The following is a 17,080-nucleotide window of genomic DNA, read 5'->3' as shown; positions in this document are numbered from 1 at the left end:
CCGAAACCTCTCCCCCTCTCCCTAAACTTTTATACTGTTCCTCTGTGAATGCCTGGCCATTAACACCCGACCCCTCTGCTGAGGCCCTGTGTCTCACTGTCTGTGCTTACACACTGTGTGTGTGTGTGTGTGCATGTGTGCGTGTGTGGGAGAGAGGATGCTTGTGTGTGTGTGTGTGTGTGTTTGGGGCAGTCTGAATGTGGCCACTTCCATGGACAATACTGTGGTATTGAGAGACGTGTCCCTCTATCCCTTACAGGAACTGTCAGACCATGTTATGTTTGCAATATAGACCCCCACACCCCCCCAACATTTGACTCCATGACTTGAGACGCTCCATGCCTATGCAGTGTGGGAAGGCCAGGAGTGTGAGAGTGATACAGGAGGAGTCCTGCGGCTTTTAGGGTTGTGGCTAGGTATTCTGTGAATAAGACATAAGGTGAGGCTATGCCTACACAAGACCACAAGAAAGGTATGACATGCCTCACTGCAAAGCCGAGTATGTGTGTGTGCCTGGGTGTATGTGCGTGCATGTGTGCATAAGCCAGTGAAGGGTTAACGTAGACCTTTGCTCTCATTCGCTCACTCGAGTGGACAGAGCCTGCTAGGCGGTGCATTCTACAATCTATCGGACAACACGCACTTCAACTAAAAACTACAGCTAAAGGCGACCAGCTGATTCTGAGTGGCTCCAGCCTGCTGAGTCACAAGTTCAAATCACACAACCTACAACCCTAGTAGCACTTCCACACTAACGTCAGAAAGAGACGGAAAAGTTGAGCAGGCTTGCACGGTGTTCATCATGTTTTCAATCTGGACCCGACGCATAGAAGACGCCCAGAAGCGGCATGATTAAAATGGCTATCACAGGGAAATCCGCATTCTCTCCAGAACCACTCACGGCACATTCGCCGGGCCGCCAGGTCATTAGCGGCGAGAGCAGATCCGTTCACGCCGGAGCAGCGAATCACATCCTCATCCGGGCCCCAGATTTGCTCTTGTTGCTTTTGATTAGCACTTAATATTTCACCGCGATCGGACCACGGAGCCTCTTCCCCTGGCTCCTATGACTAATGTCAGAGGAGCTGAAACCAGAGGAGAAGCCTGCCCCGGTTCCCGGCAGAGCGTCACGACAGCTGCAAAATGACATATGGAAATGAAGGAGGCCACATCCAAAGGACTTCATCCCCGTCTGGCCGGTCACGTTCCGGAAACCGGTGCGGCTCGACCGCTTTCGTTTCAGCTGAGTCCCCCTCGTGCTTTCAAAAAGCGCCGCAAAGCAGACCGGATGCAACTCCTCCCCTCCATCAGATGCTATCGATTAAACTCAGGGAAGACGAGTGAGCGAGAGAAAGAGAGAGAGCGGCTATGAAAAATCGGCACTCCCGACCGTAATGTTGAAATTATATCCGTGCGAAATGCACGGCCGGGGAAGGGGAACGACCGGGAACATACAATCGCAGGTTCATTGCGTCAAGACGTGCTAGATTAATAAGCTATGGGCATATTCCCCGTAATCGCTCGGCGGACGTGGCGGGGGCCGACGACAACGGAACACGAGACCTTCGCCCCCGCTCTGTCAGAGCGCTGTACATAAACCATCTGTGGAGATAAGGCCGTGATTACAGCAGCGCGCCTCCCTTTCTGACAGGTGCCGCTTGGCTGCCTCCGATACCGGGATTGATTTAAATGAAGAGACTATGAATAATTTAGAGCTGGGAGTCCCCTTCACCTCAGCGGTTTCAATTCACACCTTCGGCACACGTGAGGGTGTGTAATTATTGATACCGAGATAAAAATCCTTTTCGCCAAGTCGCGTGCAATTCCCCCGTCCTCTTTAGAGAACAATGAATCGATGACACCGGGCGAGCCCTTTCTCTGAGCTCTGCTTTGTTCATCGAAGAAGGGCTTTGCCAAGTAAATTGATTCTTGTTTAGGGATTTATGAGTCAAGTGAAATTTGGATAAAGAAAGAAAACAAACGGTGGCAGGTTGTCAGGTGGACATTTAAAATAGCCGTCCCCGTTTGACCTGTCAATCACTCAACCCCTCTGGTCAACAGTTTGGCCTTTAAAAGTTTTGCTGCATTCGACAAAAGGAGAGTCAAAAGCCAAAAAAAACTACTACCGATTATCAATATTAATCAAAATCGCTTCAAAAGAACCAGTGTGTCCACCTGCTTCTCTTTAAAATCCGTGAAAGGGAATGTGGACAAGTGAACCTGAATATAAATGGGCTTTGGAATCCGCATTCCCTTCACAGTGAAGAGTAATTTTTGATGGTGTTTGCCGCAGCAGAAGGTCACAGCTGGTGAAGCAGTGGGCCGGTGTATTTCGGAGGAACGTGGCGGGTTGCGAAACGCCACCCCCGGGCCCTTCCCAGGTACGGGTGGTGAACTTCTCTCACCCCTGCTATCATAAACATACCACTGTGACAAAGCGGGTTATTGATGTTCCCCTGGAGGTGAAAGCGGGCAACTTCTGTGGACACAGAAGGCGCTCCTGAGTTCCAGCCGCCGACGGTGCTAAATCACTCGCCTTCTCCTGCCGCACCTTCAGAGCTCCTGTGCGTCCTGCACGCCTCGTTCAGGCGCTTTTCTCATCCACTCCAGCTAGGAGACATTCGGAGCTCTTTACATGGACCGTTTAGGATTGCTTGAAGAGCACTGACTTCTGCCGGGAAACTGAATTTTTTTTGGGGGGGGGGGGTAGTGGTCGAAACGGTCTGCAACAGTTCAGTGAGTTCAGTGAGCTCCCCAGCGAGGACTGCAGGCCTCCTAAAGCAGGCGTTTATGTTCATGTACCAGGGTGGAAGCCCATGCCAGCAAATCTGAAATGTTTTTGTTGTTTTAGTTACAGAACATCGAGGCACGAGCATGGCAGTTTACATGACTAACGACTTGGAGCCGGCTCCTCGCCCTCCTCGGTCGGAGGAGAGGGACCGCAAACGCGCTGGACCCCGACCAAGATTCCGAGAGCCCACACTTCTCGCCAGACAAAGTCTTTGTCCTTTGCCAGCTGTTTGCACTAAAATACCCTCTGCCACCACGTGGGACTGCTTGCCAGATTGTTTTTATTTTAGTTACAAGTGTGCAGCTCCCCCTTTAACATATCTGCGCATTCCCAGTTCGTGCGGGCTGCCATTCTAAATTTAAGAGCGTGAGCAATATCCCTTTGTTGATTCGCGAGGCGGACGCTGCCGGCTTTAGCGCGCCTGCCGAATCGGAACAGAAAGTCTGCGGTTTACACGCGCCGCATGCCGTCTTCCGAGGGTCTCGCCACGCTGTCTGAACTTCCACCTCGAAAAAAAACACCTAAGTTTACACTTAACCAACCCGGAGACCTCACGCACCCCCCTCCCACCAACCCCCCCCAACCCCTCCTACATGCGCTTCCTACATGCACTTCTACCAGAATCACTCTTTGCATGGGAAACAATAAAACACCATCTGTTTTTCAGAAAGCACTTCCGCACTTAAATACCACATGAGTCAGATTAGGCTCCCAGAAACAAACCCTCCAATATTGGACGATTAGAGGCACTGCGCCACATGGCAGTGCTCCTGGGAGAGAGAAATGGACTAAGCAGTGGAGACCGAGCTAATGCTTGAAGCAAGGGGCAAGCCGGGCACGCAACCGGATGAGTGTGAGACTCCACCACTCACCGTATGACATGACGTGCAGATGCGTATGACTGTTGTGTGAAAGGCCGCTCGCATTCCTTCACGCTCCTCCCCAAAGCTCCATAGCATGAAGAGCGGACTATCTTCACCACCACAGACACCCAGATTACCATGTTGGTGGTGTTTATTTTTGACGTTAAAAGAAGGGAGACTCAGCCAGAGTAGATGCAGCCTGCAAAACCGTGCAGAGAGAAGCTAATGGAAAACAAATGCATAAACACTTCTTAAGAACAAGGGGAACCTACAACACGACAGTGTGTCCAACACAGCCTCCTCCCCATTACTGACCTCAGCTGCGCTAGGCTAGCAGCAGGTCTTCAAGAGGAACTTTTGGTCGCCTGTGGTCGTTTGAGGTGAACTCGTTCAACCTCAGCCAACTTTGTGAACCTGCATGACAAATGCCTTGTCAGTTAACTGGCGCTCAACAACAGCCTTTACTTAGAAAAGTTGGGGGGGAAACACTTCATCCAAAAGGTAAGACGGACAACTTTTCCCACCCGGGGGACATGTCCACTTGAGCGCTTTGGCGGGGAGGTCTCGAGGGAGCGGGTCGAGTTTCACATCCCAGCGCTCAGACCAGACACGGCCGCTCCCCGCAGACTCTGCAGTGGCTGGAGTTAATGGTCCCAGGAGCACAGTCTGTCGAGCAGCACCTGGTGCGATGTGATTTAAGACTTCAAAAAGGAAAAAAGGGAGAGAAAAAACTCAGTCCCTCGCTCCACATCCTAGACTGTTTTTTCGGAGGACGGAGGGATAATCCTACTGATAACAAACTGAACACGCCTGATCGACTCCCAGCTTCTCTGAATAAACCTGTTTCTTCTCCGGTTATGTTTTCTACATAATTCTCAGCTGTGAACGACTGACAGAGTCATAACCGTATTGGAGGATGTTGTGAAGCCCCACCCCGGCCATTCCATCTCCAAGCCTTATCTCACAAAGGAACAACAAAGCTAAGACTCCCAAAATGAAGACTCCAGGGCTCAGCTGTTATGACCAGGACAGTCGTGTGATGAAGCAGGGCCTTGCCTGATCCCTCATTCTCAAGCCTCAAGGGCTGGACTCCAGAGGCTTAAATCAATTCTGCAACCAGGATCACTTTGTAACGCCATCAGAGCGAGCAGTGACAGACGCCGAACCCTTTCCCGAGCGCTCTTTGTGTTCGCGCTCGCACGCTCCCCTCTTAAACCACAGAGCTATTCTCTCCGAAGGCTCCCCCTGTTCAAAAGACGCGCTCCCGTTCCCTCCCGTCAGATCTAACTGGCAACCGAGTTAAATCTAGAGCAGAACCCTCCCACGGGACTGCTTCCCGTGTATAACCGTCCCATCGCCTCATTTTACCTCCCTTCTAAAAACCCAGGCATGCTCAAAAATTAAACACATTCCGTGTTTGTTAATGCAGCATGTGAACCATTACCGCCAGCAGGAAAGTTTGTGCTCGGCTTACATATGCAGCACAGACGGGGAAAAAGCCCAAATTTCACACGTTTGTTGATGCAATGCACGTCCCTCTGGCTATTTCTTCAAGATGCAGATTAAGGTTACTCGCTTCATTGTTGTAGGACTGATTTTTATTTTCCTTTAAGCATGAGAGAACACCAAGGAAGTTTCCGTTTAGCAGAAGTCCTTGTCAGTTCCACTCCATCTACTTATGAGAAAAGCAAACAGCCTGGACCACAAAACAGGTGTGCTTTCTGACTGAAGCTCGCTGAAGATTACTCTGTGGAAGAATGAAGCAAATGGCACTCCAATTATACTTTACAGCCGCGCTGAATGGCTGTGCATTGCTCTTTGTGCTTTCCGACTGCCACAGGTTATTTAGTCAGGAAACGGATGATGGGCCATTCTGCAAACGCAATGAGAGGAGAAGGTTTTACTCTCGAATCCTCAGAGCCGAGTGAACTTTGTTTGCGAAGCCTGCTTTGATGAATGAAGCTTGGCAAGCGGTACTAGCCTGCTGTTTGCCATTTATTGTTCTGAGACACAATGGGAGAGTGAAGGGGGCATCTTTAAAAAGAGGGGGAAAAACAGACCCCACTCTCATAGTCAAATAAAACATTTGAACCCGGTAAATTCAAAGGAACAGAGACAAGATGCCGTCTCTGGCTTATCTACATCTTAAATAAACTCTGTTTCCTGTCATGGCGGTCATCTAATGAAGTCGTATCATGGTAAGAGTAATACACCCTGGAACAACAGAAAGGCAAATTCGACTGCCAAGAACAGATTTAGTTGAAACTCTAAGCCCAGCCTTTATGTTGTCATTGTGGGTCTTTTCATGACAATTTCCAATACGCAACATGGACACGACCAACAACGTTTCAATCCCCACAGTTTGGTTTGCCTACAAACTTAAGTCGCGGCTTACTGACTTGCGCTAAAGATGGCTGCAGCTCAATGTGGTGTTTGCTGTTCTTTTCACCCTCTGGGTGGGACATAAATGGCACAGCCATTTGTTTGAGGTGACTGATGTCCCATAAGAAAGGGATTTTGAGCTAGAGAACTAATCATTTGTCAAACAAGCTTACACAGGCTTGGAAATGTGTGCATGTCCAAACAGCCTCGGGAGACACAGTGTTTCCATGCAGACCACAAACTTGTGAAATCGAACACTGCATCGTTTTGTATTAAATCAATTGCCAATTGACTTCATTCCTGGCTGAATTAACACAGTTTTCCCACAGAATAAATGTTAAAAACAGATTTAGGAGAGAATACGCTGCAGCTCGAGATCAAGTCAGTGACCCACCCAGAGACTAAGGCCTGCTTTCTTTTGGACTATTTTTCCCCCTCCAAGAGTGAAATAGCAAGTGTAAGATAATGTTCCCATGTAAATTGTATGTCTCAGTCACAAAACTAAATTATTGAATATACAGTCATGTATGCATGTTCACATGAAACAGTAATTATTGTGCAAAAAATAAACTAGTATCAGACCATTAGTCAACATGAGATTTTTCCCATTTTCTATTCTAGAAATGGGGCGAATGTTACGAAATAATATCGGTAAGTGTACAGTTTATGCCCGGTCATTTACACCAAATCTACTTAATATAATAATTTAGGTAGACAGTAGAAAGTTGGAAAATATCAGAAAATAAAGATTTTACTCGCTTATTTTAGAAATGCATAGCCAAGAACCTTGCTATGCACAAGCTGCGCCTGATTGACTCTGCTATTGCAAATGTTCCGGATTTAATTCTGAGTCATGACAGACTATTTTAAATGTTATTTCGCTTGGCCTCAATATAGAAAAAAATCCTGGTTTACGATATCGGCATTGACCATTTCTGGCCTACTACAAATAGAAATACTAATATTTCAACCGTGAAGTGAAACGAAATGGCTGTAAGCCATGGGGCCAGCAAAGTAATTTCTTCACCTGAAGAGGCACACGAAGCGTCAAGATATCGTTTTGCCGCCGGGACACCAATAATAGGAATTACTTCACACGATGGCTGCTGTGAACAAAGCATGTTGGGCTGTCATTAGTTCCCAGTCGGGGGTAACGAAATTGCCTCGTCAACACCAAATCCAAACAGAATAAAAACAGCGAGCAAGACAGTCATTTCCTGAAAAAGAGCTGGTTTGCCCTCCATGTCCGCCGCCCGTTTACGACTTGAAATAATTTTTATTAATTTAAAAATCGCTCAAATAACGCCTTTGCGTTCAAAGCTTTTGCAGTAGGCTATATATAGTCCACAAAACCGAAGACAGCATTTCTAATGCTAAATTAAATGTTGACCGAATGTAACGGTCTTTGGATGCAGTGATTATTTATGACACCGACAAGACCGGTCTGCACATTCATCAAATCTGTCCGAGCCATAGAAAACGACTATACAGAGAAAAACAATTGCAGTCTATATATTGTTCATAACAACAACATTAACAATACTAGGCCTACTAGTAATACTAATAATAATTACTACTACAAGTCGACTACTATTACTAATAATAATAACAAGTCTATATGAATTTTCAAATATTTTCAAATAGTTCGTGTACTTTGCAGGGAGTTTTCTGTGGTTCCACGGAGATACTGCAGATACACGATTTACGTCATTGCGTCCAGCACGGTTGATACCGATGTGCATGATTAAACTTCCAACAAAATTATGTAGCCAAGCGTGTCATTTTGTATGCACATTCATGCCCCTCGGACAGTTTTTCATAACAACTAAATGCACATTATAAGGATGTTTAGAACAACACATAGCCTAATGCGTAATAAAAACAATAAGCTTGGCGCGACCAAAGAGGAAAGTTTAAATGCATACAAGGTGCAATCTATCAACATGACTTCGACTTAAATATACCGTTAGGCCTATAGCCTACAAAATAGCACCCAGGAGTGTATTAATTGCGGTTGGCCAGTTTGTATGAAGTACAGAATATCCAAATAGTGAAACCTAAAACAAGTGTCACTCACATCAGCTTTATAGAGCATCTGCACCATACAACGTTACGTCTCATATTACCCCTAATTGAGAAGACTGATGGACAAGGCAATTACTATTGCTCGACCTGTCAGATGAACATCAAACATAACAGTTGTAATTGTGGTGGTTTGAGATTATGGTTAGCGCGTTAGCTACGATAAGGACACTTGTGACTGCATACGTGAGGACAGCTTTATAAGGGTGCGTTCGCGTCCACTTTACAAATTACACCGGGATCAAATGCGCGGCCACCTTCAGTAGACCCATCTGATTTAATAGCAAAAAGCACACAGCCTAGTGAAATTCATGGATAAACTAAAAAAAACAAGCATCGCACGTGGTTTTATGGGCGAAACAAAGTTAACAAGCCAATGAAAATGCCACCTACAGTGATTTGAGCCGTTCCAGTGCTGGTTTCTAATGGACGAGCTGTATGGATGGGGTGTTCCAGATACAAGTCCTTTCTCCTGGATCAAACATCCTCTGCTCTGGTTGTAGTAATCCATCATTAGAAACGTGTTAGGACTGGGATTCAATCCCACCACGTCCACACTCTCATACATTATTCGCCGTTGGGAAAAAATAAAATGGAAATATATTCCTCAAAAATAAAAACACGTCTGAAGTAGGCTGCAGAAAATAAATAGCAAATGTTGATAAAGTAGCCTACAGTTAAGTAGTGTTATGGTTTACAGTTCGCTATCATTCTTGCGCAAAAAGATGCATTGATGATTTATTCAAAAGTCAGCAGGCTGAAGAGGAGAAAAACTGCAACAGATTATGAAAAAAATGTGGGTATCCCCAGAAGACATATGCAACTGGGTCTTCGGGAGAACGAGGTGGGTAGATTCCCACACGTTGTCCGAAAATGAGCTATAAAACTGAAAGAAATAAAATCACCAAAACCACATCAGAAGAACTAATTCAAATGCATTCTTCATGTTGCTCCTGACGTGATTCGAACCACCTTGGTTAATATTCTTGAATATTTCCACAGCAACAACTTTTGCAAGATCAAAATATGCGAAATAAATTCCCCACTGTGAATAAGTCTGCTGGCCTCGTAAAAAAGCAAAACTAATATCGTTCAAAACCAATCCAACGCAGAAAAAATACGAAAATCTCTCCAGTTGATATCAATAAGCAGCTCACCCTTCCACATTTAATAAGCATACGTATAAGAGTGAGGAATCCCGTAAATAGTGTCTTCGGTTGGAACTTGCTTGGCTGGGATGATAACGACTGCCCGTCCTCTGTGCCTTAGTGTTAGTCTTTTCTTTAGGGCAATCCACTTTCATACGAACGACGGCAAGCTAACCTACTTCTCGTTTCATTCTACACGAAACATTAAATTCTGCGACTGCTCAGTTTGTCGAAGGCAATGCTTTCTGCGCCGTTCTTCAAAAAAAACAAAAACAATCCCAGTTCACATTACTTGGGGACCCATTCCCGGTGTTTGTGTTCTGTGGATATCGTCGCGCTCCCATACAAACTATGTCACGATCATGCTCTGCAGATTGTGACGAGAGTCAGCAGCTGTGACTAAGCCCCACCCCCGTCGCTCGTCGCTCGTGTCTCTCTCTCTCTCTCTCTCTCTCTCTCTCTCTCTCTCTCTCTCTCTCTCTCTCTCTCTCTCTCTCTCTCTCTCTCTCTCTCTCTCTCTCTCTCTCTCTCTCTCTCGCTCTAGGAACGCCTCCCAAATTTAACCCTTTCACTACTCCACTAAGCAGATTGCCGTAAGTTGGACTCATACCAAAAGACCGGTCAGATTCCAATGGTAATGATGACTACGCATGAATGAGTCTGTAAACAATTTAGATTTCAGTGCTAACTCTTTCTTTCCAAATCTTCAAAAATAGTTTTTTCATTGTTACGGAAGTTTTGCAAATGTACCGGCCAACAGTCAAGCTTACGCAAAGACGTAACCTCTGCCCCTGTCCTCCTCCGTCCTCAACCCCCTTCCCGACTTCCCTCTCCTGCTCCTTTCCCCCTCTCCCAGGCCATGTTCTCATCGTTCACAACTCACTTTTTTCTCTCTCCCAGTCTCTGTCTCGCTAATTTGCCTAATGCTATGCGGCTGAACTTTTCCTGAACCCAAGGAAGCAGGCAGCCTCACCTCCAAATGACCCACACGCTGACTCCGATTCGCTCCTCTGCGTTTCTCATCTGACATCACCCAAGGTTTTCCACCTTGTCCAGCCTTACATAATCACTCAGAGACGAGGTTCCCCCCACTGTGGTCCAACAGACACTGGCAAAACTATGAGTGTGGACTGTAGGCAATGAATAGATGGCATTATTATCAGACGGGCAATGAACTAAACGGCACAATGAACCTCTAAATTACATTCATCTGTGACTTGGGCAACGGAGAGGCCTTTAACTTGCTTTCCTATTTTTTTCCCTTTTTTTTCTCTCCAGGATTCATGATTGGTTTTTGTCCTTGGTATGTGAGTTTAGATAATGGGTATTGATTTTTACACCAAGGGTAGATGTGGGAGAAAGGGGACATAAAGCATCCATAAGATAATCTTTTATGTGTAAATTGCTTTAAGTGCAGTTCGTAAAAAATAAAATTAAAAAAAGGAAAAATAATGAAATGTTAAATGCAGAAATAACACCCAATCAGCCACACAACCCTGTAGAAATTCCATATATATTCCATATACTTATATAATCTAAGTTTTTCCCAAAACAATGATGAAAACACAATGTTTTATAATTTCTTGAAAGCGCAGGACGCAAAGGAATTTACAATAAATACCAAGTTTGGAGATTGCGTTGGACACATATGCACATCTTAACTAGCTTCTTTTTTACTTTAAACCTGCAGATTTGGTATTAATATTGTTTACACAACACAGAGCAAGTCCAAGTTAGTTTCACAAGACAACAAGAACTGTATGTTTAAGAAATGAAAATGTAAAATATGTTCAGGGGCGAGGCATTCTTAACAAAAAATGTAACAGGGGAGCATTATTTTTAGAAACATGAAAGATAAAGTCCGAGAGGTGCCTTATCAAGGCACAGTGTGTGCTGCGAGACAGAGCGAGAACTTGATTTTGCGTACGCTGGAGGCCTCGCGGGAGAATGGAGACTAGCCTCGGCCTCAGGCCAACATCAGAACACCAGGACCTGGTACAGGGCAGTCTCTGTGGGGGGATAGCCTGTGCCCAATACAAACCACAACACTAATTTAACACAGGTCCCTGGCTGTTTACTCTTACTGATAACAGTCCAGGGCAGATACCAGAGTTGGGTGGACCATGTGAGTAATGCTTTTGGCAGCAATATCAGGACTCTTCAAAGCGCGGCCGGGTCAACCGCCAGTGCATGTCGTGACATCAAAGGAAAGGCCTGGGGAGTGGCCTACGCAGATGCAAACTTCACACTTTGTTGAATTCCAGTCAAAATTCAATATCGCGACATTCGGCGATTTACCATTAAAAAAAGAAAGAAAACCCAAACCATAATTTTCCAGTGCCGCACGTTTTTTGAAAGACTTGCGTTCTAAACTTTGAATCCGTTGCCACTGGACGCAATGCGTGGGCGACTCAAACACGCAGCGAACAAACCTCAACTATTTACTTCCTGGTGGGCTGGTGTAATCATTCTTATCAGCCAGTTATGTGATAGAAATTTGGGGCAGCAACCGGGGTGGCCAATCAGATTTCAGGGGTAGCCAGTGCTCCCCCCGGCTCCTCCACTGCCACCGGGGAAAAGCTCGATTACAGCCTGACGGTGTTGACCGACACCTCAGCCTCACTCACCCCGAGCAGGGTCCTCACCATAAAAACCGCAAGAACGGGCCATTCAGACCGACTGGAGAATTAATGAAAACATGACTAATGGTTGTGACAGTGGACGGGCTCCGGGAGGTTTAATGGGGGCAGTTTTTCCAGGCACAGAGAGAGGCCGTCTCTTTGTCCCCCTGGTGGCAGGACTTAAGGACGGGGGCGTCAGTTACGTCAGGGCTGGGAGAGGGGACGTCGATAGAGGGCCGGAGATGGCGGCGGGTAGGGGCCGTGGCGAGGGGGCCGCCGGGGCCACCGTGGCCGACCTCGCGCGGGACAAAAGGAGGCGATTGGCTGGCGGGTTGGAGGTTAAGCGAAGGTGGACTGTGGACTGTGGTTATGGTGCTCGTCAGCTGCCGCTCGGGAATGCGAGGGAGGGGGCAGTGCTGAGTTACACGGTCCTGGCACGGGCACAGCTGGCACTGAGGCCCTGAGAGCAGGGAGACGGGAGGCCCTGTGAGGAACAGGCTGCCCCTGGGCAGAGTCCCCCCGGAGGGGCTGCCCTGCCTGCTCACACAGAGCTGCTGCTTACGGATGTGGGGAGCGGGGTTATTAAGCAGCGCTACGACGGCTCTGCTCATGCAGAATTGGCCTGTTATATAAGGGGAGATAATGGAGTCGCGATAACGAGAGTGAATAACACAGCATCCTCCTCGGAGTGGAAAAATTACAGCAAGAGCCTGAAAAGAGAATGTGTGGCACTGTGAGTTAGACAGGGAGTGTGAGACACGTGCGGTATACGAGGTGTATGTGTGGTGTATGTGTGTATGTGACGTGGGGTGTGTTTTTTGTATTATGAGGTGGACTGTGTGTGGTGTGTGTAGTATATGGTGTGTGGTGTGTGTGGTATACGGTTTGAAGGGTGTGTGGTGTGTGTGGTATATGATATGAAGGGTGTGTGGTGCGTGTGGTATATGGGGTAGAGTGTGTGTGATCAAATAGCAATGGGCTGATGAGACAAAAGTAGTTGCATGAAAAGGCAGCAGATGTATACTGCCTTTTCTTTGAAGTGTATATTAGTGTCATTCATTACTGACAAACTAAATCTTCCCACACATCCCAAGAGTACAAAATGAACACTCCGAACCAACTGATTCTTTGAAATTAACTACTTTAATTTTTAAATAGTAAACAAAGAAATGCATGGCTAAGTATCTCCAGCTAAGCACCAGACGTTGTATTCTGTTCAGTCAGCTTTTATTTTGTATAAAATGGGGTCTTTCTCTGTCAAGGCTCTCTTTCAGTTTTCCTTCTTCATCCATCTACAAACTTTTTTCCAGAGAACAACCATTAAAGTCACGTCAAATAATCACCTAAAAATCGAAATGCTCTCTGCTTCTATACCTTTACTTCCATTGCAGGAGTGAAAACCCTACCCAACCCCACCAAAATAGCCTTACAGGTCTTTGGTACCCTGTATGTACTGGATTTTAATAATACTCTGGATTCAGAGTGACCCATAATCTCCCCTTTGCTTAGAACTACCCAGTACAGCCAATTTAAGTCCTAGCACCCCTCCAATTGAGAGTCAACATTTTGGTGTTGATGTATGTGCCCTCTTAGAGTGAAACAGTTTTTCCTAACCCTGTAGTCAGAGGAACCTGGAACAGACCTGGGTGAAATGCGTAATTGTTTTGAATTCAGATACTTTTTTTTTGCCCGACTAATCTCACCTGGTGCAATTGAGCCAATCAAGAGGATCGGAAGGCGGGGCTTGCACTTTTTGAGAGTAATTTCTAGGTTCCAATAAACCAGACAAGCTCAGCAAAGTAGAAAGGTATTTTAAACAAAAACAATCACGTATTTGAGTAAGTTCTGATCAGGACGCAGTAAAGACTCCGCAGACAACCTCCTGCTGGGCCACCCCCACCTGCAAGGCAAGAGCATCGAGCACAGAAAAGGATTTGAATCCAAAACAATTACGTATCTGACACAGGTTTGAGTAATACTATGTTTAATCTTTGAAAGCCTTTTGGGGTCATAACGGAGATAGTCATATTGCACGAGACGTACTCTAGGGACAAGTGTGCATGAAAATCCCTGGAGATCAGCAGTTTCTGAGATACTCAAATACCACCCTGTCTGATACCAACAATCATTCCAAGTCACTTAGATCACATTTTTCCCCATTCTTGATGTGAACATAAACTGAAGCTCCTGACTTATATCTACATGATTGCATGCATTGCACTGCTGCCCCACAATTGGCTGATTAGATAATCGCATGAATAAGTAGGTGTAATAAAGTAAAAATGTTCCGAATAAAGTGCTCGGTGAGTGTATATAATATAAAATATATAATTTCTTATTTAACTGATGCTTTTATCCAAAGCGACTTACAGCTGATTAGACTAAGCAGGGAACAATCACCGCTGGCACAATGTGGGGCTAAGGGCCTTGCTCAAGGGCCCAACAGCTGTGTGGATCTTATCGTGTCTACACCAGGGCTTGAAACACAAACATTCCAGGTCACAGTCATGTACCTCAGCCACTAGGCTACAGGCTACACTGAGAAGGGGGCCTCCCAGAAATGTCAAAGGGGATTTGCTAAGACGGCTGTAAGAGGCTGCAGGGGGACCTCAGCGACAGGCCGCGTCATGATCCGTTTAACGGGCCTCAGGAGCACCTTCTGCCCCGGGCTGCAGTCCTAACCCCCATAAAGGCCTTTTAACAGACTGCCACGTGCCTTACGGAGTAACCGCAATGCTAAATGGTCGGCATTCATATAGCGCCTTTATCCAAAGCACTGTAAAACTGTTGCTTCTCATTCGCTCATTCACACACACACACACACCAACAGTGATTGGCTGCCATGCAAGGCGCCAACCAGCTCGTCAGGACACTTGCTCAGGGACACTTTGACACACCCAGGGCAGGAGGTAACCCTCCGACTACCAGACGATTGCTCTTATGCCACTAGCTAATGTCGCCCAACCTAGCGGGGGGCATTCACTGCGCTAACTGGCATATCTGGTGGGGTCAGTAACAGAAGTTGCGTTCTTTTACAGAGAGCGCCGGAGTGTCGGTTTGTTAGCCATCGGGGGTCGTGTCTGACGCAAGGGCAAAACATTATATAGCTGTACAATAATTCAAACTCATTGGTTGAAAATTGGTTCAATGGCGTTTAAATGTCAGCAGGTTTACAGAGAAAGACTAACAGCGTCGTGGATTGAAGGTGCTGCTCTCTTGACCGTTAGAAGTCCGAAATGACCTCTTGTACCTTTAACAAGCATCTTAGTCTTACATTTCGGCTTAATTTAGACTTAAAGTCGTAAGCCCCCGCCCTTTCTGACAGCGCCCCGCTGAACAGACGAGGAGACGGGGTAGAAAGAGCGTGAAATGAGAAGAAGGAAGAAAGACAGCGTTTCATTTCCCTCAGACGGCATAGAGGCTGGGAGCGCGTCCCCTCTGGGGGGAGATGAAACGCGGCTACAGTGCCCCTGCAGAGGACGTGACTGAGAGAGCGGAGGTGGGGGGTGGAGGGGGGGGGGGGGTGCCACACCCTCCCGTGCCCGCCGGTCCATCCACACCCCCGCAGCTCAACCCCGCAGGAGATACATTTTCGGGGGGAATCTAGGACGCGGAGAGAGAAGCGGAGGCAGAGCTGGAATGTGCATGCGCGCACACCGCTGCAGCTCAGCTTTAGAGGTGTGTGTGCACGTGTGTGTACACATGCACGTGTACAGTATGTGTGTCTGCCTGTGTGCGTGTGTGTGTGTGTGGGTACACACGTGTGCATGTGTGTGTGTATGTGTGTGTGTGTGTGTGTGTATGCGCATATGCTTTTCTGCTGTAACCAGGGGGGCTAGCCTGCAGAGCGATGTCAAATGTAAAAATGTGCAGAGCCAGTTCAAATGTTAATGGAACATCTGAAATCCCCTGCTTAGCCAGCAGGTCAGGAGACAAAAGCCCCATAGAGTGGCAGATTGCAGCGACTGAACATGACAAATGCTGTTGGGACTGTGGGGTGGGAGGGTGGGGTTGGGGGTGGGGGTGGGGGTGGGGTGGTGTCCCGGTGGGTGGGGGGGGGGGTTAGGGTTCCCCCCATCCTATTGGGAAGGCAGGGGTAATAGAATGGATAACTTGGCCCAGCCAGAAGAAAAGAGATGGTGGTGGGGTCATCAGCATTCTAAAAGAAGGGGGCCAGGGAAGTCAGATAGTGAGTCCCATCTTTCTCCCTCTCTCCTCACTTCTCCTTCTCTCTCTCTCTCTCCCCCCTCTCTCTCCTCTCTTCTCCTTCTCTCCCTCCTGTCCCCCCCGCCCCCCTCCAGTGGACACGTTGCCTCAAAATGGTAGCCTGTAGCCTAGCGGCTAAGGTACAAGACAAGGACCCGCTCGCACCAAACGTGGGGTTGGCCTCTCGGTTCAGCTCAGTGACGAGGCCATCTGCGAAAGTGACCACCGCCCGTGCCCGCACCTCCATTACAGACGCCCCTGGACACCCCCCGCTAAGCGGAAACATCGGCGATCCACTCTCGACTTATAGCGCCTGGTTCTGAAGAACACCAGGCACTAGGGACATTTGCATTTAAATGTAATTGATATCAATGTATTGATCCTACACGCTGTCGCCGCGACTACGGCCCAGCGCTCCAACTACCGGAAGATTCTACACTCGCCACGGGGGGTGGCGGCAGGGGATGGATTCTAAAGCGCATCTGGTCTCTGGCGATTGCGTAACGTGTCACGTAGCAAGGACGAAAGGTTAGCCCGTAATTAAAACGACCGTATCTGTGACTGTAAAGCCAGCCCTGGTATCGCTGCAAAATAAGTCTCTCTGAACAGCTGTTTCAGTCTTGTGATAAGAATTAGAATCTTTTCTTGACACAAAATATTTGCTTGTTTTCAGTTACCGTTTTCTTGACAAGTGAAATTTTCTCACCCCACAGGCAAATCTTGAAATGAGTTAAACTGGATTACCTCATGGGGAACATTTTTGTCTTATTGAGCAAAAAAGTAACAGAAGTAAAATAAGTAAAATACTTGTTGAGACTGTAACCTACTTTTTGCAGTCTGTTAATATTACCGGGGGTGTATTTTTATGAAAAAATAAAAACCCACCCACACTTACTATCAGTAAATGAGACCAAATGTCTTTGTCGACAAAAAAAAGTTCTTCCATGGTTGGACACCTGTGGACAACTACAAGGACAACCACTTATA

At 46.9% G+C, this 17,080-nt stretch overlaps 1 protein-coding gene across 4 annotated transcripts in view; it reads right to left on the bottom strand.

Annotated features, from left to right (window-relative positions):
• The window catches only part of raraa (retinoic acid receptor, alpha a), a 197,581-nt gene that overhangs the window by 44,399 nt on the left and 136,102 nt on the right, over nt 1-17,080 (bottom strand). The window contains exon 1 of one of the 4 annotated variants that reach the window (XM_061229149.1): nt 8,512-9,623. The exons of the other annotated variants lie outside the window; for them this stretch is intronic. Within the exon in view, the coding sequence (XP_061085133.1) occupies nt 8,512-8,686 (175 nt within the window). The 5' untranslated portion in view covers nt 8,687-9,623. Of the gene's footprint in view, nt 1-8,511; nt 9,624-17,080 lie in introns of those variants that run through there. 4 annotated transcript variants of the gene reach the window in all.

This window comes from Conger conger, chromosome 2, assembly GCF_963514075.1.
Source record: "Conger conger chromosome 2, fConCon1.1, whole genome shotgun sequence".
Taxonomy (NCBI): domain Eukaryota; kingdom Metazoa; phylum Chordata; class Actinopteri; order Anguilliformes; family Congridae; genus Conger; species Conger conger.
Note: the sequence above shows the minus strand (reverse complement) of the source record. Positions and strands in the feature narration are given on the sequence as shown.